This window comes from Myodes glareolus, chromosome 9 (genome assembly GCF_982192425.1).
Source record: "Myodes glareolus chromosome 9, mMyoGla1.1, whole genome shotgun sequence".
Lineage (NCBI taxonomy): Eukaryota > Metazoa > Chordata > Mammalia > Rodentia > Cricetidae > Myodes > Myodes glareolus.
In genome coordinates, this window is record NC_142034.1 from 62,908,668 (window position 1) to 62,934,962 (window position 26,295).

Genomic DNA, 26,295 nt, shown 5'->3' on the forward strand with positions numbered 1-26,295 from the left:
ACAGAGGCTTACAGAGCTGCCGGCTGTGGCCTCCTGCTGCTGTGGCAAACGACCACTCTGGCTCTTTGCAGGATATACTCCTGTTCTGCTTAGCCCCTCCTTGTCTTGCCCTACCCCTTCTTACCTGGTCTCTAGGCAAAACCTCTCCCACTGAGCAACACCACAATTCCTTATTTGAAAATCTGAGGCAGTATAGTAGTATATGCAGGAAAGCCTCAAGCAGGTTTCTATTGGCTGTGGCCTTATGACAAGCCAGCTTTTACAGCAGGCTGAGCTCAGCTTTTGTCCCAGGGAACCTGCTACAGATTCAGTTCAGCGAGGCAGCTGCATGAGGCCCCTTCGATGCTACTTCCCGGTTCTAGGGAAGACAGTGAGCTGGTGAAGAAGTCTCCAGCAGGCACCGGCTTTAACTGTGCATTTGCTTCTGTGTCATTCTTGCGATTTAGGGGCTTGACTCCGGCCATGCTGGAGAAATGACCCTTGTCTGAAATGCAGACCGGAAGGGTCTCAAGTTCCTCTGGGCATTTCAGAATACTGACACTTTACCCAGAGGAGCATACTTAATCTGAAACTCCAAAATCCGACCTGAGATGCTATGACTTGTCATCGATGCTGAAGTTTCAGGTCTCTGAACATTTTGGATTGTGGAGTTTTGCGTTAGAGATGCTCAACAGGCCCTCATCTCTAGTGGGTAGACTCACCCCAAACTGCTACTGTGTTACACCGTGTTCCTTTAGGAGCTGCTCTGAAGCTGGGGACCGAGACAGCTAAGACTTCAAAAGGTGGTGCTACTGTCGCCGGTCTGAGATTTGGGTGTCCCTCCCTGAGCTTTTGCATGTCATTCTAGCTGACCCAAGTGGTCCGAGCAGGTGCTCTAGAAGGGGGTCAGCCACACCGTGGTCCTGACCTGCAGCAACAGAGAATGGGCCTCCGTGAACTCATTCTCTGTTTCCTTCCAGATTATCAACATCACCGGCATTTCAGTGGGACATGGCTTATCTTCTGCGTGTGACACCCTCATCTCCCAGGTAAAAGGAAGTACGCGTTCTCCGTGACTCCACACATCTTTCCTTTGGTGTAGGTGGAGGAGCTCACAACAAGAGGAAGAGCCATGTGCACACAGATGAGGCTCTCAGAGCAGCCAGCCCCTGATACCCTTGGCCAGCCATAGGCTTGGGTTTCCAAGGCTGTCTTTGAAGTGTGGCTAGGGTTCTTTCAGCCCTAGCGAAAAGTGCTGCTCTGCGTGATTGCCTTTGATCCAGCAGGGAACCTGTGTAAAAGTCCCTCCTATAACTTTCACGTTGGAATTTGGTGTGGTCCTGGGCATCTCTAATGGAGTCTGCATCAGGGTCATCTGGTGGGCTTGCCAAAGCGCAGGTCACTGGGTCCTGCCCAGGGCTGTGGGTGAATGTTCAGCATCCTCCAGGGGCGTGGTATTCCAGCTTGCATAGGATGCTTTTTGACTAGGATGGGTTACATCTGGATAGACCCATTCTAAGTGGAAAATCTTAAGATGAAAACCCATTGACTCTCCCTCACCTAGTGGACATCCTGGCTCAGCGGCATGGAACACAGCTTGGTTCCCCCATGATCCATAATTGAGTGGGAGCTACGGCTCCTCCTCATGACCCACAGTTCAGTGCTGCCCAGCCCTGAATGAGAGGATCACACCCCACACCACTAACCTGGGGAAGGATCCAAAATAAAACCTTAAGGTTGGTTTCCACCAGGCGTGCATTTCTTTGCACCAACTTGGAGTTGAAAAGTTAAGCCAGTCCATCTTAAGCAGAGGGTCATTGGTACTTGGCAGTCCCCCTGGTGTATGTTCCCCTCTATAGCTGATCTGAAGTTCCCACATAGATGTTACTGGACAGAAAGCTGAGAGTCACCAGCACCCTCTGGCTTCTGTAGGTCGGTAGGAGCTGATGCCCCACACTGCGGCCCTTGGCCCAAGTCATGCTTTAGTAGGTCTGGAGTCAGGTCCAAAAATCTGCATTTCTGACAAGCTTCCAGGCGATGCAAACTTGACTGCAGACTAGAACCGCATGGGACCTTTGAGATGTCTTTGCCGCTCATTTTTGTGGTGCTGTGCAGTGCAGCCAGCCCGGCTCTCAATCAGCCACATAGTCTTTCCCTAGAGAGACTAGCTAAGTCGCCTGCTTTCTTATGAGGCATGGCGGAAGGTTCTGAGTGACAGCCGGGCTGCACCTTCTGTTTAACGGGTTTGTTTGCCTGTGCTCCCCAGACATTTGGGAGCCAGAACTTGAAGCACGTGGGGGTCATCCTGCAGAGGGGAACACTCATCCTGCTCCTCTGTTGCTTCCCCTGCTGGGCACTCTTCATCAACACAGAGCACATTCTGCTGCTTTTCAGACAGGACCCAGATGTGTCCAGGTAAGGTTGGGGGCAGGGAATCTACCTCTGTAGAAAGATTATACTCAGCCTCCAGGTGACAGAGGCCAGGGAATCACACCAAGATAAGCTTAAACTGGTCTTGGCTTGTCCTTCCCAGGCAATGATGCCTTCTATATTTGACTTGTGAGACCTGGATACCCTCTTAATACTGGCTTTTAGGGTCGAGAATTTGTGTGGAATTGCACTCAAGAACATCTTTGAATTGGGATGGCAGTCTGTGGCTTGTTAATACTTAGTGATTTCTGACCATTGTTGGTATTAAAATCACCTTGGTACTATGAATAATTCTCTTAGCCTCCAGTCACCACCCCCAAGTTCTTAACTGGTACAGGTGAGGCCAGAGGCATCAGTAACTTTCAGATCTTCCATGTGTGAGCTGCCATGTTTAAGATCAACTGACTTAATCGATTAATACTTTTGAAAAGCACTTGCCACATGCCAGTGGTTCTGAACACACAGGCATTTGACAATAGTTGAAGACATGCCTGGATATCCCATTGGGTAGAGGGACTTGGAGCCAGGAAGGCTGAGAGACAGCTTGTGGTGCCCTGAGCAGCTTCCGTAGATGAGGACTGCCCAGCTGCAGTGTGAGGCTCAGAATCCCTGCCTGAGAGCTTTAGACTGGAAGAAGCAGGAAGCTGAACCAGGGTGCAAGTGGTGGACTTTGTATAGTTTTCCATTTGCTACAACAGCCAAAGTCCATTCATTTAGGAAGACCCAAGAATGCACCAACAGTGCCCACTGTTTTGTTTTGTCTCTTCTCGGGAGAGGTGGCCTCTGTCATCATTTTCGCTATTTTCTATTGTGTAGGCTCACCCAGACCTATGTCATGATCTTCATCCCAGCGCTTCCTGTGAGTTTTCAAGGGGTCAGAGACCCCATTCTTGGGTCCTTGGGTAAAAAGTGGCTAGGATGTCATGAACTTGGTCTGATGTAATTCTCACATGTGACATTGGCTCATCATAGAAGAGTGCTTTTAATTGTGTCCCCCTAAGGACACACCAGCATTTGTCTCTCAAAGAACAGAAGAAACTCCAGGATGGGGATCATTGTTTTGATTTCTGGTTCCTGACATACCCTTGGGGCATCCAGCAGAAGAGTCCAGAATGTGTCTTTAAGGGGTAAAGTCTTGTCCGTCTCAGATCCTCCAAGAGCATCACTAGGACCTTTAGACAGTTGTGTGTTAATGTTTAATAACAAGTTGTAGATGGTCAATGAACTGGCAAAGCTAAGTTTATTCAGTTGGATAGAGGGGCTGGATGTTTGCTGGGACTGCCACATACGGGGGGTTTAAACAGCAGGAATGCATTTCCTCACAGTTCTGAAGGCTGTAAGTCTAAGATCACCGTGTGGGCCTCAGTGGTTTCCCTGCGACCACTATCCTTGGCTCACAGGTGTACCCTGTTGTTCCCATGTAACATGGTTGTATCTGGGGTTGGAGAGATGGCTCAGCAGTTAAGAGTGCTGTCTGTTCTTCCAGAGGACCTGACTTCAATTCTGAGTACCCACAACTGTCTATAATTCCACAAAAGGGGATCTGACACCTTCATACAGACATTCATGCAAGCAAAATATCAATGCATGTAAAATAAGAATAAATAAATCATTAAAAACTGTGTTAAACACACCAACCCTATTAGATTAGAGCCCCACTCCAGTGTCCTCATTTTGATTTAATTACCCTCTAAATCCAGTTGCCTATGGGCCTAGGACTTCTGTATGTAAATTTGAAGGACTCAGTCTGCCCTAATGGTAGCTATTTGCCCTCCTAATTGTCATTGTACTTCTTAGTTCATCATAAAATGTTTTCTTTTTCTCTTTATCTTTATATTCTGGGGGATGGAGCCCAGTGCCTTGCATGCTAAATGAGTTCTCTGTCCCTGAGCTATACCCTCAGCCTTACCCCATAAAACCATTTACATGTGACATTGTTTCGTTATCCCACCAAATAAGATGAGAGCTGGGCTATACTAGGGTGTCAGTGTACACCCTAGGAGACCATACTTCCTCCTGCCAGACAGGGAGTGGGGGTGCACCTCTCTTGTTGCTGGGATAGCCAACAGAAGCAACTTAGAAAAGGACTTGATTGTAGCTCATAGTCCCACGATGGTGTGACTGGCTCCTATTAGTGACCCCAGGAGCCCAAGAACGCTTGCTTATAGCTAATGCCCCCGTTCCTGCCCCAGGAAGCAGGAGTTCAGGTCTGTAATGGGGTCAGGCAAGACCCATGACCCTATATTTCCCACATGTTCCACAACTTCTCCAAAGCAGCCTGTCTACCTGAGGACCACATGCTTGCACACATGAACCATAAGTGATACCCCATATTACACTGTTTGGCTTATGTTCATTCCCACAGAAGCCTTGTGAAGCCCCTAGACCACAGACACCGCTTGCCCAGGTTAAATGAGGGTTTGTAGAGTGGAGAACAGCTAGGGTGGCTGTGGGACAAGCCTGCTATGGTACCCAGATCCCTGATGGATGCTCCTAATCCTGTCCTCTTGTTCTCTTGTAGGCAGCCTTTCTCTATACATTACAAGTTAAATACTTGCTCAACCAGGTAATGTGGACTACCCTCTTTCTTTTGGGGGTGGGCTGATAGAATTGGGGAGACCAGGGTGGAGGGAACTGGCCTGCTTGAGAGTCATTGCAAGATGCTCTCAGGCTTGTGCACACAGGACTTTGATGTGGAGAGATCTCTTAAGTACCATCAAGAAGTGAATGAAGCATTATTCTTGGCTTTGAAAAATGATATCCAGTTCTTTCTTGGAAATATTGCCATTGGCAATGCTAAGGCTAGCTTCTCTGTGTTCTTTGGCTCCTTACCGGTACAAGCCTGTCTGCTCTGTAGAGGGCTGAGGGTCACCGTGGCTTGGCTATGTCTAGGGCACCCACGCCTCTTCTCCGTTTGTCTGAAGGCTCCTACGTTCTGGGGCAGAGGGTATAAAAGCTTGCAGTGATAACAGAGAATAGTCAAGACTCTTCAAACATGGCTAACGGCAATGGCCAGAGGCTCTGGGAATGGTGGCCTTGACTTGGTGGGAGTGGATTTTTATGAGGACGGTGTGTAATATAGGGTTGTGGACTTTCTTCTAGAAAAATCCAAGTAAAGGAGGAACTGGCCACAGATACCCATCACACAGGCAGGCTTCCTCTGGCATCTTTAGTAGAGAGGTGTGAAGGAGGGATAGGAAGAGGCAGGGAAGTTTCCACTTACTGGACACTTTATTAACGTTACAGGTAGGTACTTGAACTAGTCGAACACAGGCGATATAAACAGCATTTCTGCTTGTTCTCCAGGTCCTCCCTTCTCTGTCTAGACTCTTGTATGAGCAAGGTAGAATCCTCTGCACTAGGCAGGAGCGCTGAGTGTGGGCAGACTGCTACAGCCAAGAAGACACAGCACACAGTGGCTTAAGAGGAGCAGGCTGGCTGGTCTGCTAGGGCAGTGTGTTGTATTGACTGGTGATTGGGTTGGTAGAAAACAAACTAATTTCTTGTGCGGAGATGAGAATTTTGAAAATGGTGGGCTGAAAATGGCCTAATAAGAAGAAATAATTGCCCCGAAGGAGCAGTACCCATGGTGATGGGTGAGCTCTGGAGACTGGGCAGTGTTTCAGTTGAAGCAGTTGTTTGGAGGAATATACTCCCCTGGAAGAGGGCAGAAGTTAGAGGAGAGCAGAGGAAAGACAGGGAACATGGAGACCTGCAGCAGAGAGTGAGAGGAACTGGGCAAGGAAGTGGACAACTCTGGGCCTCCTTGGCCCTCCATGAGAAAGGCGCCTGCTTCCTACATGTCTCCAGGTGTCACATATATCCCCACGGCTCCCACACCCATCTCTCAGCTCCCGGCATCTTGCCAGCTGCCTTGAAGCAATGTGGGGGAGCATGTCGCACATGGAACTTCATTTTGGCCTGCAGCCTCCTCCCCACTTTATTCAGTCGGCGGCCTCTGTTCTTTCTCCTTCTACTCTGTCCGTCTTAGGCCCCTTCGTTAGGGTTTCTATTGCTGTGAAGAGACATTATAGCCATGGCAACTCTTACAAAGGAAAGTATTTAGTTGGGGCTGGCTCACAGTTTCAGAGGTTTAGTTCTTTATTATCATGGTGGTACACGGGCAGACATGGTGCTGGACAGGTAGCTGAGGGTTCTACAACTGGACCTGCAGGCAGCAGGAAGAACAATAACACACTGGCTAGGCTTGAGCATCTGAGACTTCAAAGCCCACCCATAGTGACGCACTTCCTCCAACAAAGCCACACCCACTCCAACAAGGCCGTATTTCCTAATAGTGCTGCTCCCTATGGACTTATGGGGACCGTTTTTATCCAAACCACCACACCTGGGCCCCCCAAAATGCAGGCTGGCTGCTTTTCTGCACCAGAGGTGTAAATCTGACTCCCCTCCATGAAACTCTGCAGGGGCTCACATGGCGCTCACTTGAGCTGTCACTCGTGAGCCCTCGTCCTGTCAGCTGGAGACCACCGGAGACAACTGCAGCCATATTTCGTTCTTTTATGCACTGAGGGCCCAGAGGTGTCAGGTGGTCTCACCAGACAATGGGGAAGCGCAAGGGCAAGGCTCCGTAGAAGCAGGTGTGGTGTATCGCAGGCCTGCCTGTGATCTCAGTGTGACCTTCAGAGCCATGGAGGGGTGCTGCTTAGTGCCCTGCTCGCCAGGACTCAGCCTTCTTTCTTATAGAACCAAAACACCTGCCCACAGGTGGTACCACCCGCAGTGGGCTGAGCCCTCCCATATCGGCCATCAGTCAGGAAAATACTCCACAGACATGCCCACAGGCCAGTACGACGGGCAGTGCTTCAACTGAGGCTTCCTTCCAGCTAGCTTTAGTTTGTGTAAGCTCAAACAAACAAACAAATTGCCTGGCAGTGGTGGTACACGCCTTTAATCCCAGCACTCAGGAGGCAGAGGCAGGTGGATCTCTGTGAATTCAACTTGGTCTACAAGAGCTAGTTCTGGGACAGGCCCCAAAGCAACAGAGAAACCCTGTCTCAAACAAACAAACAAACAAACAAACACTAACCAGAATCCAGGATGACTTTGAACTCCAGGTCTTCCTGTCCCCATTCCCCCCCCCCCCCCATGCTGCCACACAGGTCCCGCTTCTCTCCAAGCCTGCATGGATGTCTGTGCACCACTTGTATGCCTGGTGCCAGGGGAGGCCAGAAGAGGGCATTGGATCCCCCAAAATGGGAGTTACAGGTGGTTATGAGCTACTTTGTAGGCACTGGGATTTGAACCTGTGTCTTCTGGAAGAGCGGCCTATGCTTCTACCTGTTGAGCCATCTCACAAGTCCCTCATCTTAATGTGAGGCAGGAAGCAGGGAGGACATTCTTCCCGCTGCTCCTCCTTCTCAGAGTCAGCCATGAAGGAATCCACTTTCCATTTCAAAAGAAACAGTTTCACAAGATCCTTGGTCCAGCTTCTGGATTTCAGTTTTGGTGGAGAAAGCACTGTTTATCTCCAACCTCTCGCAAATGCCACCTTCCACTCTTGCTAATTCCTGCCAGTCTGTGCACAGCAGAGAGGACCTCTGAGTTCTTTCCACTTCCTTTTGTCTTCTCACCTCCTACCAATTGCGGTCAGAGCTCTCTCTTACAGCAAAGAGGAGGACCCAGAGGGGAGGGGAGAATGGGAAGGTGAGAGGTATCCTCGACTGACCAACCGCTCCTGTTAAACCCAAGTCCCCTGATGTTCCACATGTAAAGGTATCTCCTCGTTCCAGGGCATTGTTCTGCCACAGATAGTGACCGGATTCGCAGCCAACCTTATCAACGCCCTGGCCAACTATCTATTCCTCCATCAGCTGCATCTTGGGGTGATGTGAGTTGGGCTTCCTCTTGGGCGGGGAGGGGGAGACTGCATTAGCCTTCTTCAGGGAAAAGAGGGCAGTTTAGCCGCTGTGGGTGTGGCCCAGGGCCTTCTTAGGTGCATTGGAAAGTGCTATCAGAGTGTAGGGGATGCTGCCCCAAGCCGGATAACCTCAGGGCCTGTGGTGGAGGAGGGCACAGTGAGGGGTCCATGGCTCCCCAACTCCCCCAAGCCAGAACGGAGAGGGGGGAGCACAGTGTCCACCCACAGTTGCTGGTCTTCCCAGGGGTTCAGCGATAGCCAACACCATCTCCCAATTTGCCCTGGCCATCCTCCTGTTCCTCTACATCCTCTGGAGAAAACTGCATCAAGACACATGGGGAGGTAAAGACTTCCTTTCGATTGGGCTGTGGCTTTTGCCCAAAAGTTAGACATGTTGGAAACCCACCTGTTGTACCTGCAGGGTGGTCCTGGGAGTGTCTGCACGACTGGGCCTCCTTCCTGCAACTGGCCGTCCCTAGCATGCTCATGCTGTGCATTGAGTGGTGGGCCTATGAGATAGGCAGCTTCCTGAGCGGTGCGTACGCAGACGGGAGAACCGGTGGGAACTGGCTGGCGGGAACGGTCTGGCTGGGGCGAGGCTGATATCAGCTGCCGTCTTTCCCAGGTATCCTCGGCATGGTGGAGCTGGGAGCCCAGTCCATCACCTATGAATTGGCTCTCATTGTGTACATGGTAAGTGCTCAAGACCCATTGTTTGGCCGTGGTGGAAGCGTCCTGTTGTCTATCCTGAGAGTCCCACAAAGAGCAAAAGGCATTGGTGGCACTCAGTAATACTGTATAAGATGTTCCTGGACATAAAACGTCACCCTGCAGCAGGGACTAGTGATAGGGACATGTAATCCCAGTTGCTCAGAGGGTGAAACAGGGGAGTCACAAGCTCAAGGCTGGACTTCACTAAGGAATAAGATAATTTCTCAAAATAAAAAATAAAATCGGTGGGAGTAGCTCAGTGCTAGAGTGGTTGCCTAGTACTCATGAGGCCCTGAGTTCGATTCCTGTCCCCTTCCCCCACAAAGTCATCTTTATGACTTTATGCCTGGTATGGTCAGTTCTCCCTGTAAGCTGAAGGGGGTGGGGTGGGCAGAAACTCCAAAAGATCTGCTAATTCTGTCTCTGGCCCAGTTCAGATCTAAAGGAGTTGACTCTGTTCCCATACTGCCCCAGTGCAATGCCCTGGGAGTAGAGTGGTATGGAATGGGTGTCTGATCACCAAGGTCAGCTATGTGCTAATTCCACGTCTGAACACACTGTGCCTGCCGTGTATGTTTATGGGGGGACTCAGAAGGGTGGGAGACGGGGACTTGGACAGCTGTCTGCACACCGTGTTCACAGAGGCGGTCCTGGCTGTAGTTACGCTGCCTGGGTGTCTGCCCATCAGTGGAGGGATGGGTGGACCAAGTACGTACATGCTCATGGTGGAATGTTCCTCACCCTTCAAAGTGGAGGAGATTCTGACGTGCTAGAAAATACATTGTTAAAGGCTTTCCCATCACTTTGTGGGTCAACGTGAAACTCTGAAGGGCTCTCATTTATGCGTGCACCGCTTCAGACAGAAAGCTGAAGAAGGGACTAGGGTGTGATGCTGTAATAGAGTACAGCCAGCGTACTTGAGACTCATGCCCAGCACCGTGCAAAAAAAAAAAAAAAATGAACTTTTTTAAACAGAGAGAAAGGGCATTTATAGTTTGGAGAAGGACTCAGCCAGCTGACATTCTACCCTCCATTGTTTGTATTTAATGGGCATACACACTTCTTCGGGTTTAGTTTATATTTAATTCCCCTAGGTATCCAAGCATGCTAGGTCAATTCTTCTACTTCTACTCCTTGGGGGAATATATTTTTATTTTTACTGCCTGTGGAAGATGTTTTTAACCTGTACTTCACGTTTTTATATTTTATTTACATCTCATATTTTAGTAATTTAATTAAGTACTTTTTTCAAGGCTTGAAGGCCAGGAGCCCATTATCTCTAAGCCAGCCTTCCACTGCCCAATGTTTAATTCATACTATTGTAATAAGATCAACAGCACCTCAGGATACCTCCTGGAGCAAATATCTTTATATGATTTCCGATTCTTTTTCTTGTCTGAAGAAAACAAACAAAAGATAAATGTTTACACTGCTGGGCAGTGGTAGTGGACACCTTTAATCCCAGCACTCGTGGAGGCAGAGGCAGGGGGTTCTCTGTAAGTTCCAGGAAAGCCAGGGCTGTTACACCAAGAAATCTTGACTGGGAAAAAAAAACCATAAAAAGATCAATGCTTATAAGTCTCTATATGTGCTCTTCGCAATCTGTCCTCTTCTCTCTATGGGTACACAAAAGCATGTCTGTATTTCTCCCCAGTTAAAAAAAAGCTGTACCCCTTCTCTATAGATGCACCAGCTGCTCCCAGCGCTGCATTTAGAGGCTCCCTGGCGGTCTGCCATCACTTGTTCTGTGATGTTCTCAGTAACTTTCCCCTCTGGCATACAGGAGACACATCCTGTTAATGTCCTTTAATCATTAATGTCCTTTCATTGGGAACAGGGTCTTGGCCTTTTTTTGTCCCTCTTGACTGCGACATTTCCCCTCAAAGTGCTACGGTTGTTTCATCCTAAGCCCAGACTCTCCATTTGAGGAGGGAATTCTATGAGAAATGGTGTTGAGTCCTTCTCAGGACACTGTACCAGGAGACGCACCATACGGGCATTAACTAGGGGTATGTGGTTAAATGGTTGCCGATAGCTTTCTTTACGTCACATTCCTGTCTCTCCATCTCTGTGAAGAAATTGTTAGGAAATCGGCTTGATACTGTAGTGATGACCTTGAAGGGGGGGAAGCCAATCTCTCATTTCTTCACTGTTCCTTATTCTGTGTTTTAGATTTTCCTAAACCCTCACCAAAGTTATCCCAACCTGCAACATAACATTCATGCTCAAATGAATGATTTGTCTTTTAAAAGTTATCATTAGTGATTCAAGTGGTAAACGTATAGATATTAACGGAAAATCTTTATTGGATATTCACTATGTGTGAGACTCTATTCTAAGTTGGTGACCTTGTGAGCTCTGTAAAGTCTCCATTATTAGAGTCTTTGTACAGACAGAATGAAACATCAGAGGTTCAGCAATGGGCTGAGTGTCGCGTGGGTAATAAGCACAAATGTGTCAGGATCCAGGCAGTTTGGCCTCAGAACCCCCACCCTAGTTACAAGGCAATGCCCCTGCCTGGGATTTTCTTTAGTAACATTTCTGCTTTGTAAATGGAATCTCTCTGTCTTTCAAAACAGACACTAGAGTGGACCCTGGCCAAGCCCGTCCTGTATACTGTTCCCCTGTGTCCCAGAGGGCAAATGTGGTGGCGTGGGGTCCTCCCTCCTGTGGCAGAGGCTGGAAACCCTGCAGAAAAGCCTAATTTATTTTGAGAATCCTAACTTGGAGACAGAGGTTCCTCATTAGCCCAGAGCTTCTAGCGAGGCCTCAGAGATATAAAAGTCTTCAGAGCCCGTAAAGTCTTCAGAGCCTGTAGGACCGTTTTAGCCCTCACGGTGTGAAGCACAGGCTGAGTCTGTCTGTGGTGTCAATGCACAGTCTTACTGTATTTTCTTTCCTTTTAGATTCCTGCAGGCTTCAGTGTGGCGGCCAACGTCCGGGTGGGAAATGCGTTGGGTGCTGGAAACATTGAACAGGCCAAGAAGTCCTCAGCTGTTTCCTTGATAGTCACAGGTGCTTACACCCTTAGCCCGAGGCTCCTGGTGCATGCAGGCTGTGTATGGAGCCCCTGACTCCCCACTTTCTGTCACCTCCCTGTTCACTGTGCCCTTTCTTCTGCTTTATGCCCAGAGCTCTTTGCTGTGACCTTCTGTGTCCTGATGATAAGCTGTAAGGATCTTGTGGGCTACATTTTCACTACCGACCGGTGAGTGCTGGGATTGTCTTGACATGTGGGATCTATGATAAAAAAAAAAAAAAAAGATTGGGCGGATGTATCACGATGGGCGGCTCCCCAGAATAGCTGCATCTTGGTGTGGTGTGGTGTTCTGAGTCTTTTACAAGATCAGAAACCTCACTGATTTTTCTTGAAAAGAACCTGATTACAGAGATAGAGAAAGCAATTTGTAATATGAATCGCAAGTTAGTTGGGATTGGTGGTGACAGTATGCTTTCAATGGACACGATAGTTATGAATTCTTAAAAATTGCTTTAAATTGATTTTAGTGTGTGTGTGTGTGTGTGTGTGTGTGTGTGTGTGTGTGTAAGGGAGGGGGGAGGGAATGGAAGCCAGAGGACAACTTGCAGGAGGCAATTCTCCCCTTCTACCATGTGGGTTTCGAGGATTGAACTCAGGCCACCAGGCTTGCGCCATCTCAAGAACCCTCCTGTATTTTTTCCTGTTTTACAGTCTTTCACAACACTGTTTACATTTGCAGACAGAGTTTGCGTTGGTTGTTTAGTGGTAGAATTCTTGCCTGCCACGTTGACAGGTTGGTTGGACATTCTATTCCCTTAATTTAAAAAGATGCTTCAGAATCTGAAAGAATTTGAGTACCATCATACTATAAATGCATTTGTCAGCTCAGGATTCACAATACTAAGTGGGATAAAACAACTTAAAATAGATTGATGCTAGCCAAGCGCTGGGGAGAGCTAGCTCTGAGAGCTTGTATCTCAGAGCTCCCAAAAGCTTTAAGATGCCAACCAAGAGCTGCCCCTGGCCCAGCAAGGATCAGGTCTGAGCCACGTTACAGCTCTGCACACCTCCAGAGCAGTAACTCTATGGGGCAGTGAATGATCTTGGCATGTAGGGGCTCAAGACTGGGAGAAATCAGGTCCTTCTGAAGTGTGGGGGGGTGGAGTCTTGGAGGCCAGGGCAAGAACAAGTCCCCTGCCTACAGTTGCAGGTGGAGTCCCGGAGGCTAGCCCAACTGAGCTCCTGCCAAGAAGGCCTCTCTCTCAGGTGAGTCTGTCCCAGTGACTCCCGAAGGCAGTTGTCTCTTCTTCCTCCATTGAATTCCAATGGCCTCTGTACTTGTAAGCCCAAATGCGTAGGGTACTGACTGTGACTGGCTGAATGTCGGTATGAAAATAGGGTCAATAACAGAAGTAACTGAAGAAGAGTGGTCAAACCTGTAGAGGTGGGAAAGAACCCTGAGCCCACCAAAGGTGCTGGAGTTCACAATCAGGTGGGCAGGTCTGTCTCCATAGATACTTGTTAAATAGCCCAACCACTCTGGAGTTCCCCAAAGGAACTTCTTCCTCTTCTTCCACCTCTTCTTCTTCTTCTTCTTCTTCTTCTTCTTCTTCTTCTTCTTCTTCTTCTTCTTCTTCTTCTTCCTTCCTTCCTTCCTTCCTTCCTTCCTTCCTTCCTTTCTTTCTTTCTTTCTTTCTTTCCTCCTACCTTCCCCCTCTCTGGTTTTTTTTTTTTTTAGACAGGGTTTCTCTGTAGCTTTGGAGCCTGTCCTGGAACTAGCTCTTGTAGACCAGGCTGGCCTCAAACTCACAGAGATCTGCCTGTCTCTGCCTCCCAAGTGCTGGGATTAAAGGAGTGTGCCACCATCGCCCGGCTACCTAGGTGCCTCAGATCTGCCAAACTGTCTGGTTTTTAGAGTTTTAGAATCTATTTGTCACAGAGATTAAAGATAAAACATCTCATCAGTGACTGATTTAGAGATCATGACACTGAACTGATGGCCGAAGAGACAAACAAACGCATTCTGCGCTCTGCAGGGTTTCTTCCTCCTCAGGAAGGCGAGCTGGATGTTCTTACTGTATGGAAATGTCGTAGAGGCACTTGATGTTTGGGATTCCTTTGTCAGTAGTCACAAATTGCAAACTGGCTTTTCCTTTGTGGATTCAGAAAGTGAAAGCGTCTATTCGGAATAGACATGGCTGCCTCAGTTTCCTCCTCGCCTGCTTCTCTTTTGTCTCTGGGTGGTAGGCTGATGGTTCCTTTCACAGACTACTCACTTCAGGGCGGGGAGCAAGGCGACCATAAATAGCTCTGTTTTTCTTTCTCAAAGGATGGACATGGAATCAGATTGGGGGTTGGGCCAGGCTCAGAGGTATGTGAGACTTCTTGTGGATTTCAGGTTGGAGTAGGCCTAGTGACCCAGGTTGGCCTGGAGACCATGCGGCCGGGTGGTCCAACAGGAGCTGGCACTGTACTGCCCACTGGGGGCTGTCAGAGTAGAGACAGCCCAGCAAGCCGTCCTCTCCCCATCTAGGAATTTGGGGTGTAAAGCCTCTGAAGAAAGAACTGGAACAATCCTCTAAGCTTCTGGAGGAGAGGATCGTGCTACTTGGGCCAGTATGGGGTCACCCTGGGGATTCTCTTTAAAAAGGCATCCAGCCAGGTCAGTTTCAAGAACTCGGGTTAGGCCCCGCTCCCTGCTGAAGGAGTGGCCGGAGGAAGCCAACAAGAAGCTTCAAGAGATAGGCAAAGGACAGACCCTGGTGCAGGCCCACAAGAAAGAGCAAAGCATTGGGAACCAAGTGAGAGGGAACCTGAAGGCCTCACGCTCCTACGGCAGACCACCCTTACCTAGGAACTTGCCTAGAGAAGGGTGAGGTTCTGGGAGGTTCTGTGACCCTCACCAGCAGGGCAAACAATCCAGCATTGACTATTCCCAAAGAAAGGAGTTAGGCCACAGAGTCTCTTTTCCTAGGGGCCCTGTATCCTTTCTTCTGTTCCCAGAACCCTGTTTTGGTACCCCAGGCTGCGGGAGCCTCCACTTTACCATGCTCAGCTCTTTAGTCCCTCTTGTTGCTCTGAGCTCTTCCGCACATCCAGTCTGAGGGGCCGGCCCTGCCTAGGGATGGGGCAGAGGGGAGAAGGTCTGGGTGAGGCAGGGAATAGAGCTTGGAGTGTATCCGACCAGCAGGCGGATCAGGCTCTTCATTTACTGAGCAGTGATTGGAAGCACGAGGGTGGGGCCGGGAGGGTGGGAGAAGGTGGTTGGCAGGAAAACGAAGCTCAGCGATGCTCTTGATTTTGAGTCCATATCACTCATCACTCCGTTCTTAAATAAAGAAACCTGGACACAGTGAAAGAAGAAAAAATGCATTTAGGGGTTGGAGAGATGGCTCAGCAGTTAAGAGTGCTGGCTTCCAGAGGCCTTAGGTTCAGTTCCCAGCAGTCACCTAGCTGCTCACAACCATCTGGAACTCTAGTTCAGAGAATCTTAGGTCCTCTTCTGGCCTCCAAGGGCACACCAGTTACACATGTGCTACACAGACACGTGTGTGCCGGCAATACCTGTGCACAAAGAATAATAATGAGCAACTAAAACTACATTTGATTATTGTGTTTTCATATATGTATATAGTATGCTTCGATCATATTCACCTCCCCTCCCCTGCACCTTTAATCACATACAGCATATTCTTCCTATGTATACAAGGTTTGCTGTAGCGCATTGCTCGGCCTACTGTTCCCTCAGCGACTCTGTGACATGCATGCACCATGTCCCTCAATCCCATCGTTTTCTCTCGTGTTGGATTTCATATCATTTTGCTTGTCAGGCCCTAGGAGCAGCAATCTGCAACAGAAAGACAGACAGACAGACAGACCCAGTCCCTGAGTAGCAAGCTAAGCCATCTAGGTTTGGGTGACCTCATTCTGTGATGTCACATAGTGATGAAATTGGATAAGAAGGCATTTCTCGGATTGTATCTCTGCCATTCTGTGTGCAAGGCTAACTTAAACTGGCAGAATAAATGAAACAGGTGAAATCCTGCCTCACATGAAGAGAGCACAAAGAGAAGGGTAAACCTAATCGATCTCCTGGTGGGACACAGCCCAGGCTCTGGTGCCCTCCTTCTCCCCTCCCTCTGCCCCTGTACCCAGCCAAGCATATGGTCCCAGTGGCAGTTCTGTAACTCTCACCAGAAGGGCATTTGAAAGCAAGTTTCTCTTACTTCTTACAAGGGAATCATTTTCAGTCTTTTCTAGGGTAAATTTTGCAGCTGATAGGCAGGGAGACACACACAAACATGGTCATTCAAAAAAAAAATCCTAAGAGATTAGTTCTCACAATCTCTTTTTGTAAGGAAAAATTAAAACTTAGAAGAACAAAGTCAGGCACAGTTTCACATGCCTGTAATTCCCCCACTCAGGATACTGAGGCAGGAGGATAACAGGCTTCAGGTTAGCCTGGGCTACATAGTGAGGCCCTGTGTCAATAAACAGAATAAAATAAGGACAATAAAAAAAACACAAAAAAGAAGTAATTCTCTAGAAAATAGTTGATCAAAATTTGCTCTAGAAAAGACTAAAGATCTAAATAAAGTGGTCCCCTTGTAAGAAAGGGAACTTGTTTGAAAATGCCAAAAAAAGGAATCACTGAATCACTGATTCCAGAAGATTCCAAGGGAGAAAGTTTTCAAATTATTAAAATATAGATCTTCCTAATGATGTTTAATCTTTCAAAGCACAGAAAAGGAAACTGGATTTCTTGTGAAGCAAATGGGTCGCCAGAGCACCCGAATCTGATGGTATACACACACACACACACACACACACATGAAACCAGGCTGTTCCCAGTCACCAAAACTGATTTAAAAACCACAAATCGGGCTGGAGATACAGCTCAGTGCTTTATAAACGTGAAACCCTGGTTTGACTTGACCTTTAGTCCTGCAAAAATGAGTTACTTATCTATTTAAAAATCCAAGGAAAGCGCCTGGGTGTGTGGCTCAGTGGGAGGGCGTATATTTAGTACGTGCATCGCCTCTCCCCCTGACCCCAAGATAGGAAAGAAAGAAAATAAATTAAAATTCAAGACGATACTTTAGTAAACAGGTTCAAGCAGCTCCGCACTGAAAGTTCATTTCGGTGCACTAGAAGAGAGACTGTCAGGGAGAAAAAGTGGAGCAGGCATCACGAGGAGGGCACGTGTGTGTGCCAGGGGAATCTCTCATAGCCGTTTGTGTTTGCTTCTATTCTCATAAGCATCCAGCAAACACAGGAGTGGTAAGAATATGGGGACAGGGCAGTCATGGTGTGGCCCGGGAGACAGTGGCCATCGGACCTGTTTGCATATACTTCTCATTCAACACTTTAACAAACAGCTGTGTCCCTGTGCTGGCTTGCGGGAAGAAAGCAACCACCCAATCCTATGCTGGATTCCTTACTCATTCGCTCAGCAAATATTCAATCTAGACAGTTTTTTTTTTTGTCCCAATCAGTGCCTCTGAGGGTGCTTCTCCTGGTAGCATTTCTTTTCTTTCCCTTAATGTGCAGGCATTAAAATTCAAATCCGTAGCATTAAGGGTAGATCCCATTTCTAGAAATGAGAACCCCAGAATACTTTTGGGAGTCTTACCAAACTTGCTTGACTGGGAAGATCATTTATTGTTTGATGGTGCCAGGGCCAAAGGCAGGCCTCACGCATGCTAGGCAGATGCTCTGCTGTGAAGCCGCACTCCATGCAGACAGCACGTGTGTGCTTGCTCTGTCATGTGTCACTCAGACAGCTCTTGAGATGTGCGTTCAAGATCTGCCTCAGGGACTGGGTTAGCAGGAGGGCGGCAGTGTGATCCCAGCTTTGTTTTCAGTGGGTAGATGGGTACTAAATCTTTTCATTGGTTTATATTGACTAAAAGCCATGAACTAAATTAGGAAATTGGTTTCTGATGTGTATCACACAGCAGTAGACTCGTCCCCACTTGTCACCCCTGGTGTGAGTTCACCGAGGCAGCTAGACAAAGAGCCCAAGCCTTGTTGAGCTAGGGTACATGTGGGGCCTCCTCTCCTGGGGTCCATGCCCTTTGATACTTTTTTCTTTTTTATGCTTTTGGATGTTTGCCTGCACATGTGTCTGTGTGCTGCATACATGTCTGGTGCCCATGGAAACCAGAAGAAGCTCTTGAACCCGTTGGAACTGGAGTCAGAGGCAGTTGTAACCTGTCGTGTGGGTGCTGGGAATTGAACCTGGATCCTCTGCAAGAACAAGTGCGCTTAACCACTGAGCCCTCTCTCCGGCCCTTCCTTTCTCGCTAATTACCTTGTACTCTGTTTTCCCCGACAGAGACATCGTGGCCTTGGTGGCGCAAGTGGTCCCCATTTATGCTGTGTCCCACCTCTTTGAAAGTCTTGCTGTGAGTATCTAGCCTGACTTCCCTGCCCACTTCCACGGTCTCCATCAGCGATTTCTTCTGATTACACTAAATTTCAAGTGGGAAGAAGGGCCAGAGTGGTCTAGGGGCTACTGTTGATTGTTATCATGGCCGCTTCTACAAAGCATTATCGCAAAGTCATGTTCAAGTCTGAGGACCACAGGAGAGGCTCTCTAGGCTTGCGAGGTGGGGTCTTTAGCAGAACCAGCTGTGTTCACACTGATGGATGTCCCCTGCCCACAGTGTACCTGTGGTGGTGTGCTGAGGGGCACGGGAAACCAGAAGGTTGGAGCCATCGTTAACGCCATCGGGTATTACGTGATTGGCCTCCCCATCGGGATTGCACTGATGTTCGCAGCCAAGCTGGGCGTGATAGGTAAGCCTGCCTGTGGGAAGACAGGCCAGCTGTCCACAGACCCAAGGGGTGATGGCCAGGTACACGGAAACGTCACTGCTTACCCTGACTCCCCTACACTCCTGTATCTCGTCAGAGCGTGAGTGCGTGCGCAGGCGGGGGTGAAAAGTGGCCGTGAGTCCAGAGCTGCCTGGTCACTCCCCTCTTGTCATGTGTCACTTGCCCATGTGTCAACACTGGAACACAGTAAAGTGTCCTTTCTATTCTCCTGCTGGATCAGCCAGTCCTTAGGACTTGATGACCAGGGTCTCTGAAGCACTAGAAAGCATGTTGTAATGTAGATCTTGCCTTGTTCCTTTAATGAGGGTCCATAGTACTGTGAAGCCCCTGGTATGATAACACAGTACCGAGGCCTTATTCTGCTATATTGAGGGGTTTGGGGTGATGTGGGGCAAGCCCTGGTTAAGATGATTGGGGGTGGACACAGAACTTCCTGGACCAGCACCCCGTGTACTCAGAGGGCAGGGCTGGTGGTGGGCTCCTTGTCACCTTTGCCCCCTTCTGCAGCCTCTATTCCCCCCCTGCTGTCGTCATCCATGTATCTCACATGTCCCTGCAGAGGGACACATGGGAGGAATGTAGAGCGAGGGATGGTGGGGCAGACTCCTCTGGATGACCTTGGAGCTGAACCCACATCTCCGAAATGACCAGGGTTCATCTTCTTCTAATTTTTTTTTTTTTTTTTTTAAAGTAGGGAAATAGATAACTGTCCAGCTTTGGTTTCTAAGATAATAACTGAGAATGCATTGGCAATGAATAAATGGTTAGATGAAAACCCAACTGTTGTCTTTGGGGTAAAGGAATGACGGATTTACGCATGGTTTGTTTGAGTCCATCAGTATGTGGTGGGCTCGGAGGAGCCCAGGAGTCATCCGATAGCTGCCGCGGATTTCCAGTCCCATGTAGTTAACTATGTCACTCCTTTTTCTCAAGTTCAATAATATTTTAATTAAAAATATTGGAGTTGTTCAAGAAGGAGAGTGCCAGAGCTCCGTGGCGATGAAGGCACAGATAATGTTTGGCCGAGTTTCTGGCACTGTTTATGGCTTGGATCTGCCGATGACAGAGCCAATGGAAACACCGAAGGAGTCTAGTTTTTGGAATAGTATTTTTATTTAACACAATGCTTCTAAAATATTATTACTGTAACATGCAATCAGTACAAAATACTAAGGAGACACTTCATAGTCTCTTTCATATTTTTATTAATATTATTTTAATCGATAAACACAATTATGAGCATTTATGGAGTACAAAGTTGCTGTTTTGCTGTATGCAGACAACGTGACCTGTTTATGTTAAGTCATTAGGTTACCCATCTTCCTGTGACGTCATCGTTTATAGTGAATGCTGCATCTGGAATTCACTCTTTTTTTTTAGACAGTTTGATTATATAACTTTGGCTAGGCTGGAACTCCCTCTGTAGACCAGGCTGGCTCTAATCTCACAGAGATCCACTTGCCTCTGTCTCCAGAGTACAGGGATTCAGGACATACATCAGCACATCCAACTATGTTCAACTTTGCTTTGTTGTTGCTGTTTTTTTCTTGTCTTTATTTTAGGAAGCGGCTTCCTTTGTAGTCCAAGCAGGCCTTAAACATGAGATCCTCCTGTTTAGCCTCCCAAGTGCTGGGATTACAGGTGTGTGTCCCCATGTCTGGCTGAGTTAAACTTTAGAAAGGAACCAACTTTAAATGTAGACATATCCATATCCCAAGGCTGTATTTGGCCCTTTTAACTCTTCTACGAAGTGCTGTGGGCAAAGTGGAGGTAACTAGGAATTCTTGGAGAGAAATGATGGGACCCTGGGGAGGTGAGGGCTGTGGGAGAGCATGTACTTGGTCCTTCTAATGGCTTCTTAGGTGGAAGTGCCATATATGTTGGCCTCACCCTTCATGTCGCCACCATGAGGGTGTGCGGTGTGTCCAAGAGGTTCCTGGAAGCTCCTTGAAGGCTGCGGGCTCCCACAGGCAGAGCAACTAATCAGACCAGCTATCAGCTATCAGCTTCCCCCAGCGGTTTTCAGACACACATTCCTGGCCCTGCCCAGAGGGTTCTGATAATCACTCTGTATCTGTTAATAGGCATTATGATATTCGTGGAAATAGTTCATAACTCAGATTACAGCTAGAGCTAGCTGGGTATTTCTGTCAAAAATCTTTGGAATGAGCTTTGTAGTTTCTCTGTAGGAACTGGGTGATTGAAGCAAGAAGCCTTTCTTACTCCATCCTGGGACTGACTGGTCGTCACTGACTTTACTCTTGTGAAGAGCAGACTAATCGATCATTCTTGATAAATGAGATGTGGGGCAGTTGGCACCAAGGAGTGGAGCTGTCAACCTGACCAGAGTAGAGATAAGCCTTTGAACCAAGACTGGGGTTTATGCTCAGCCCTTCTGTGGATCTGATCGGAGAGCAAAGTCTATGCATTCGGATCCTGTTATGCGAGGGACTCGGCCCCTCCCCCTCTTTGTCTTGGCAGAGAGCTGAAAGGCAAGTAGAGGAGTTGGGAGAGCATCATGGAGGAGGAGGGTGGTTCAGGTGTGTCCTGACTGAAAGCAGCCGAAAAGACGTGGCCTTGTGTGTTTGCTTAAGGTTTCATATTTGACTATGGTCTAGATGAGTGAGATTGTCAGTTGCTGGTCACAGTCACCGTTTAGCTTTCTAGTGGTCGTAACCTGGCTCTCTGCAAGGGCAGCTTCTAGCAGGCAGGCTTCCTGGGCTGTGTCATGGGGCCGAGCTCCCCTTCCAGGCTGGTTGCTGCAGCAATGGGTTCCAGAGCTGGAGTCTCATGTGCTGTGCTATGCGACTGATTGTGTGCTCGGCGCTTCCTGAGTGGCAGAGCTTTGGTTCTGCTGCTTGTTCACTGTGGACAAACGGCTCATCACCTGTGGTTCCTCATACCCCCCTCCTCCATGCAAGTTTATTAGATAGCCTCACCAGGACCTCGGGATCTGCTCTGTGTGCTCCCCAATCCTTCCTACAGTGTAACCCATGGTGGGAGCAAAGTTTGTATCTAAACAAAGTTAGGTTTGAAGGTTGAGCAGAATTCTCTGGGGGATTTTTAAGATTGGTGATTTCTGCCAGGTGTGGTGGCATACATCTTTAGTCTCAGCACTGGGGAGGCAGAGGCAAGCGGGTCTTTGTAAGTCTGAGGTCAGTCTGACCTACAGAGTGAATACCAGGCCAGCCAGGGCTACAGAGTGAGTCCCTGTCTCAAACAAAACAAACAATGATAAAAGATGGGTGGATTCTGGTTTAATCCCCTCTACTACTCCACACATCTCCATATCCATGTAAGGCAGGAGCAGGGTCTTACAGGCAGAGTTTGGGAATGTAGAGGTTGATTTCTAAGATGGTCCTTTCCAATGAGATGTAGTTCAGTACGGAATGCGTGCCAGGCACATACGAGGCCCTGGGTTCCATCCCCAGTAGTCTGTTTCCCTTTTAGTTATCAAGAATGTACATAAACTTTAGGGATTTTTAAATTATATTTTAATTTTTTTGAGATTATTATTATATCATTTCTCCTTCCAGGGATGTTTTTAATGAGAAGTTTGGTGTTCTGTTTTGCTACCTTTTTTAGCTGACAGCCACACATAATAATTAATTTCAAAATCAAAAGCCTCTACAAGAAACATCCAAACTAAAAATGAAATATTTAATCTCACTTATTGGCCATAGAAATGTTAGTTTTAGTTGACAAGATGGCCCAGCAGGTAAAGTGCCTTCCACACAACTGGTGTTTGAATCCCCAGAGCCCAGGTAAAAAGCTGGCTGGGTATAAAACTAAGTAATACCAGTATAGGGAGGCAAAGTCAGGGAAACCCCCAGAATAAGCTGCGTAGTCGGATTGCCAGAACAGTGAGCTCTGGATTCAGTGAGAGACGCAGCTCACTATTTAAGGTGGAGGGAGCCCCTGCCTCATTATATAAGGTGGAGGGAGCCCCTGCCTCATTATATAAGGTGGAGAGAGCCCCTGCCTCATTATATAAGGTGGAGATAGCCCCTGTCTCATTATATAAGTGGAAAGCAATCAAGGAAGATGCCTGACATCAACCTCAAGCCTCCACAATTATGCAAACACATGCATGTGTACCTTCCCCACATGTCCACACACATGCAAACACACACACACATGCAAACACACACACACATGTGTAGGCCACATACATACATATGCAAATTAAGAAGTTACTCTCCTCTTTTGAGGAGCACAAAGCAGTGATTTTTCTGAAAAAGTATTTTCTTACATCTGGCCCATTTCTTAATATCCTGTCACCATAAGCAAAAAGGACCCAAATAGCCTCCTCAAGCTGTTGCGCTGACGTTGTGAATCATGGTAGGTGGTCTCAGCGAGTGCTGGTCTCTTCAGGTCTCTAGCCCACTGTGGGCTCTGTCTTGCCCACGGAAGCTGGCTTAGTATGGCCATTGTCTCCTTGAGCTAACCTGTCAAACATCTCCCCGCACAGGTCTGTGGTCAGGGATCATCATCTGCACTGTCTGTCAGGTTGTATGTTTCCTGGCTTTTATTGCTCGGCTCAATTGGAAACTCGCCTGTCAACAGGTAAGCGTCCTCATTGCTCCCTAGTCTTTCTGAAGATGCCAAGCCAGACCGGATGTGGCGTGCATTCCTTTAGTTATGGAGGTTTTTTTTTTTCTTATGCTATTTTTATGCTTTTCTTGTTATTATTGGGCTTGTGTTGCTTTAATAGGGATTTGAGGTGAAGGGCTTCATGATCCTGGCCCTGTTCATTCCCCTGCATTTGCTTAGTGAGTAGGAAAACAGGATTCCATTTCAGGTCTCTTGCCGGGAAAAGCCAATTCAGGAGAAGAATTGGAACTGGAGAGACTTTCTCCAAATTCGTGTGTGTGTGTGTGTGTGTGTGTGTGTGTGTGTGTGTGTATGAAGACACTGTCAATGTGAGGTCTGGAAATAGGGTGCAGAAGCGGCAACGGAAGTAAGAAGATGAAGAGGGGCGAATCCTTAGCGACCTTGGTTGGTCTCCCCCTCAGATTAGCCTACTCCCCTCCCACTCTTGGAACCCATTCAGTTTTGGAAGAGAGTCCCACAGTGACCCAGCGAAGCTTCAGCTCACATGTCAGTTCAGGGACATGGCTTCTAAACCAGGTGGCCGTGTTTCCAACATTACCTGCTGATACCTCGACTTAACTTGGAGTGTCACGTACTGTTCTAGGCTCAAGTACATGCCAATCTGAAGGTAAATGTGGCCATGAATGGGAATTCTGCTGTCTCTCAGGAGCTGGCTCACCCAGGTATGCTACAACTCAGCTCTGGGGTAGACCTGGCCCTACAGGACTGGAGGGGTTTGTGGGACACATCTGGGTTAGCTACTGTGTGTTCTCACGGAAGCAGGGCACTAAAGTTTTGGAAGCAGATGTCAAGTTCCACCCACTTGGAGATAAACTGACCTCCGTTTATTCCCTTTGATTTCACACATTAACACACTGTTATGGCTAGGTCAAACGTCTTCAGCCCTCTGCTAATACTTGGTACTTCCACAAGCCTTCCACAGGTATTTCTTTTCTTTTAAAAAGTGTGTTGAAAATTCTTGGACCACACACCCTGAGACTTGCGGGAGGCGGGGACATCTTTAAATCCTGCATGCAGCCCGTGAGGGCTTCGATCCCAGACACAGGGAGGTTTAGCAGGCCCATCCTCACCGGGTGCTGCTTAGTCCTGAGCCACATGTCCTACACACGGAGCCATCAGGGCAAAGCCAGCCCTGCCCCCCAGGGTCCCAGCGTGCTCTGAGAACTTTCCTTGGCATCATTAGTTCTCTGCTACCTTCAAGATGCTCTTTTTAATTCATTTTATCCTGATTTAACAATTATTTTGAGAGGAAGGGCTAGTTTGTGAAATCTGGGACATAATGACACTTAGCCTGTCTTGTTACTGTGAGGCTTGTTTTAGGAACTGGCAGACACAGCCAAAGTATTTTGTAGATGTGACCTGATATTGTTCAATTTTAAAAGTTTGCTTAGCTTTGTTTCATTGACACAAGATCTATGTAGCTCAGGCTAGCCTTGAATTGGCATTTAGGTGGGGATGACCTTGACGTTCTGACCCTCCTGCCTCTACTTCCTAAACTGGCACTACAGGTGTGCACCACCGTGGCTGGTAAACCTGTATTATGATGTTCCAAATTATTTTGTCAGGACTCTGAGCCATTGTAACAGTCTTAGCACAGGTGGAAAACCCCTAATCTGAAACATTCTGACAGCCAAACCCCTGGAATATGAAATACTTCTGTTTCCAGGCATTTCAGCTACGGTATACTCAATCACTTACGAACCCTTACACTTTTCAAGAAAGCTGATGCCCATCTTCTTAGGCTGCTAGATAATCTGCCTTTATTTCTCTCTTGGAAAATTTCTAATGTGTTTCCCTGTTAGTTGTCTCATTCCACAAGGTCATGAGACGTGAGTCTTTGTGTGAGTCATTATATTGCTTGGTACTCAGTGGGTCCTTGGGGATGACAAGTCCCATATTCAGTTCTGTGAATGCCTTGAGTCCTGTCTTAGTTTATCTGTCCTCCATCTGTCTTATCTTCAGTATGAAATGCCTAGTAGGTTGGTCTCGGGCCCCTTGAAAAGCCTGAGCCTGGGAAGCTCTCTGGCTCCCCACGCTGGCTGGGTTTGTGGAGTGAAGAGAGGCCTTCAGAGATAATGGACTAAACATGGGGCTGTTGTCAGCATTGTTAGGGGTCATAGCCTGGGCCCCCACAGCCCTGCAGCCCCCACAGCCCTACCCCAGGCTCCACCCCTGTCCTCAAGGGACCAGCTGAAGAGATAAGTAATGCTGGGAAGCAGAGAGACGGCATTAGTATTTATTGTAGCCACGCTGGAAAGAGGAACAACTAAAATGGTCCAGCGACACCTCTCCCCTTCACCTTCAGGGTCCTGACATGAGGTTTAGGTTCAAGCAGAGGGCATAAGGAATGCCTTGATGTGCAGTCCTGGTGAGACCTGTCACTGACAGTCTTGCTGTCAGGACTGTGAAATCTCTATGGGAGGCAAGCTCCTCTCTGAGTGGCGCCAGGCCTCGGCCTTCTCCTTCTCTTAGCTTGAGATTTCTGGGGAAATGCCAATATCTTGGGAATCATTGTTGTACTAGTCTGGTGGCTGAAGGAAGGGGCACAAGTGTCTCTTTGAGTGATCTTCACCTCTACATGGATGATTCCAGAGTCGTTTCTTGATAAAGTACAAAGCCAGTAAGCCCAACCCAGAGATAAGAGCAAAGAGTGTCCTGGAAATCCCTCCCTCAGCAGTACTGGGGTTGGAATTTGGGTTTTTAATCACAATAAACAGAAACAGGGAATTGAATCTTAGTTGGTTCTGTTCAACATGCTGGAAGACCTGGGAAGCCTGGGGGAGACCCACCTACCTATATCTTCTCTTACTAGCCTGTTTACAGAGAATAGGGAACAGCTGTGTCTTAGGGTTTCTGTTGC

At 47.9% G+C, this 26,295-nt stretch overlaps 1 protein-coding gene across 1 annotated transcript in view; it reads left to right on the forward strand.

Annotated features, from left to right (window-relative positions):
- The window catches only part of Slc47a1 (solute carrier family 47 member 1), a 34,647-nt gene that overhangs the window by 5,389 nt on the left and 2,963 nt on the right, over positions 1 to 26,295 (forward strand). The window contains exons 3-16 of the mRNA XM_048448147.3: positions 960 to 1,028; positions 2,246 to 2,394; positions 3,226 to 3,268; positions 4,931 to 4,975; positions 8,163 to 8,260; positions 8,535 to 8,632; positions 8,712 to 8,825; positions 8,916 to 8,983; positions 11,908 to 12,016; positions 12,134 to 12,209; positions 18,319 to 18,388; positions 18,650 to 18,782; positions 23,293 to 23,387; positions 24,019 to 24,097. Coding sequence (XP_048304104.1) covers positions 960 to 1,028; positions 2,246 to 2,394; positions 3,226 to 3,268; positions 4,931 to 4,975; positions 8,163 to 8,260; positions 8,535 to 8,632; positions 8,712 to 8,825; positions 8,916 to 8,983; positions 11,908 to 12,016; positions 12,134 to 12,209; positions 18,319 to 18,388; positions 18,650 to 18,782; positions 23,293 to 23,387; positions 24,019 to 24,097 — 1,246 coding nt within the window. The remainder of the gene's footprint in view (positions 1 to 959; positions 1,029 to 2,245; positions 2,395 to 3,225; positions 3,269 to 4,930; positions 4,976 to 8,162; positions 8,261 to 8,534; positions 8,633 to 8,711; positions 8,826 to 8,915; positions 8,984 to 11,907; positions 12,017 to 12,133; positions 12,210 to 18,318; positions 18,389 to 18,649; positions 18,783 to 23,292; positions 23,388 to 24,018; positions 24,098 to 26,295) is intronic.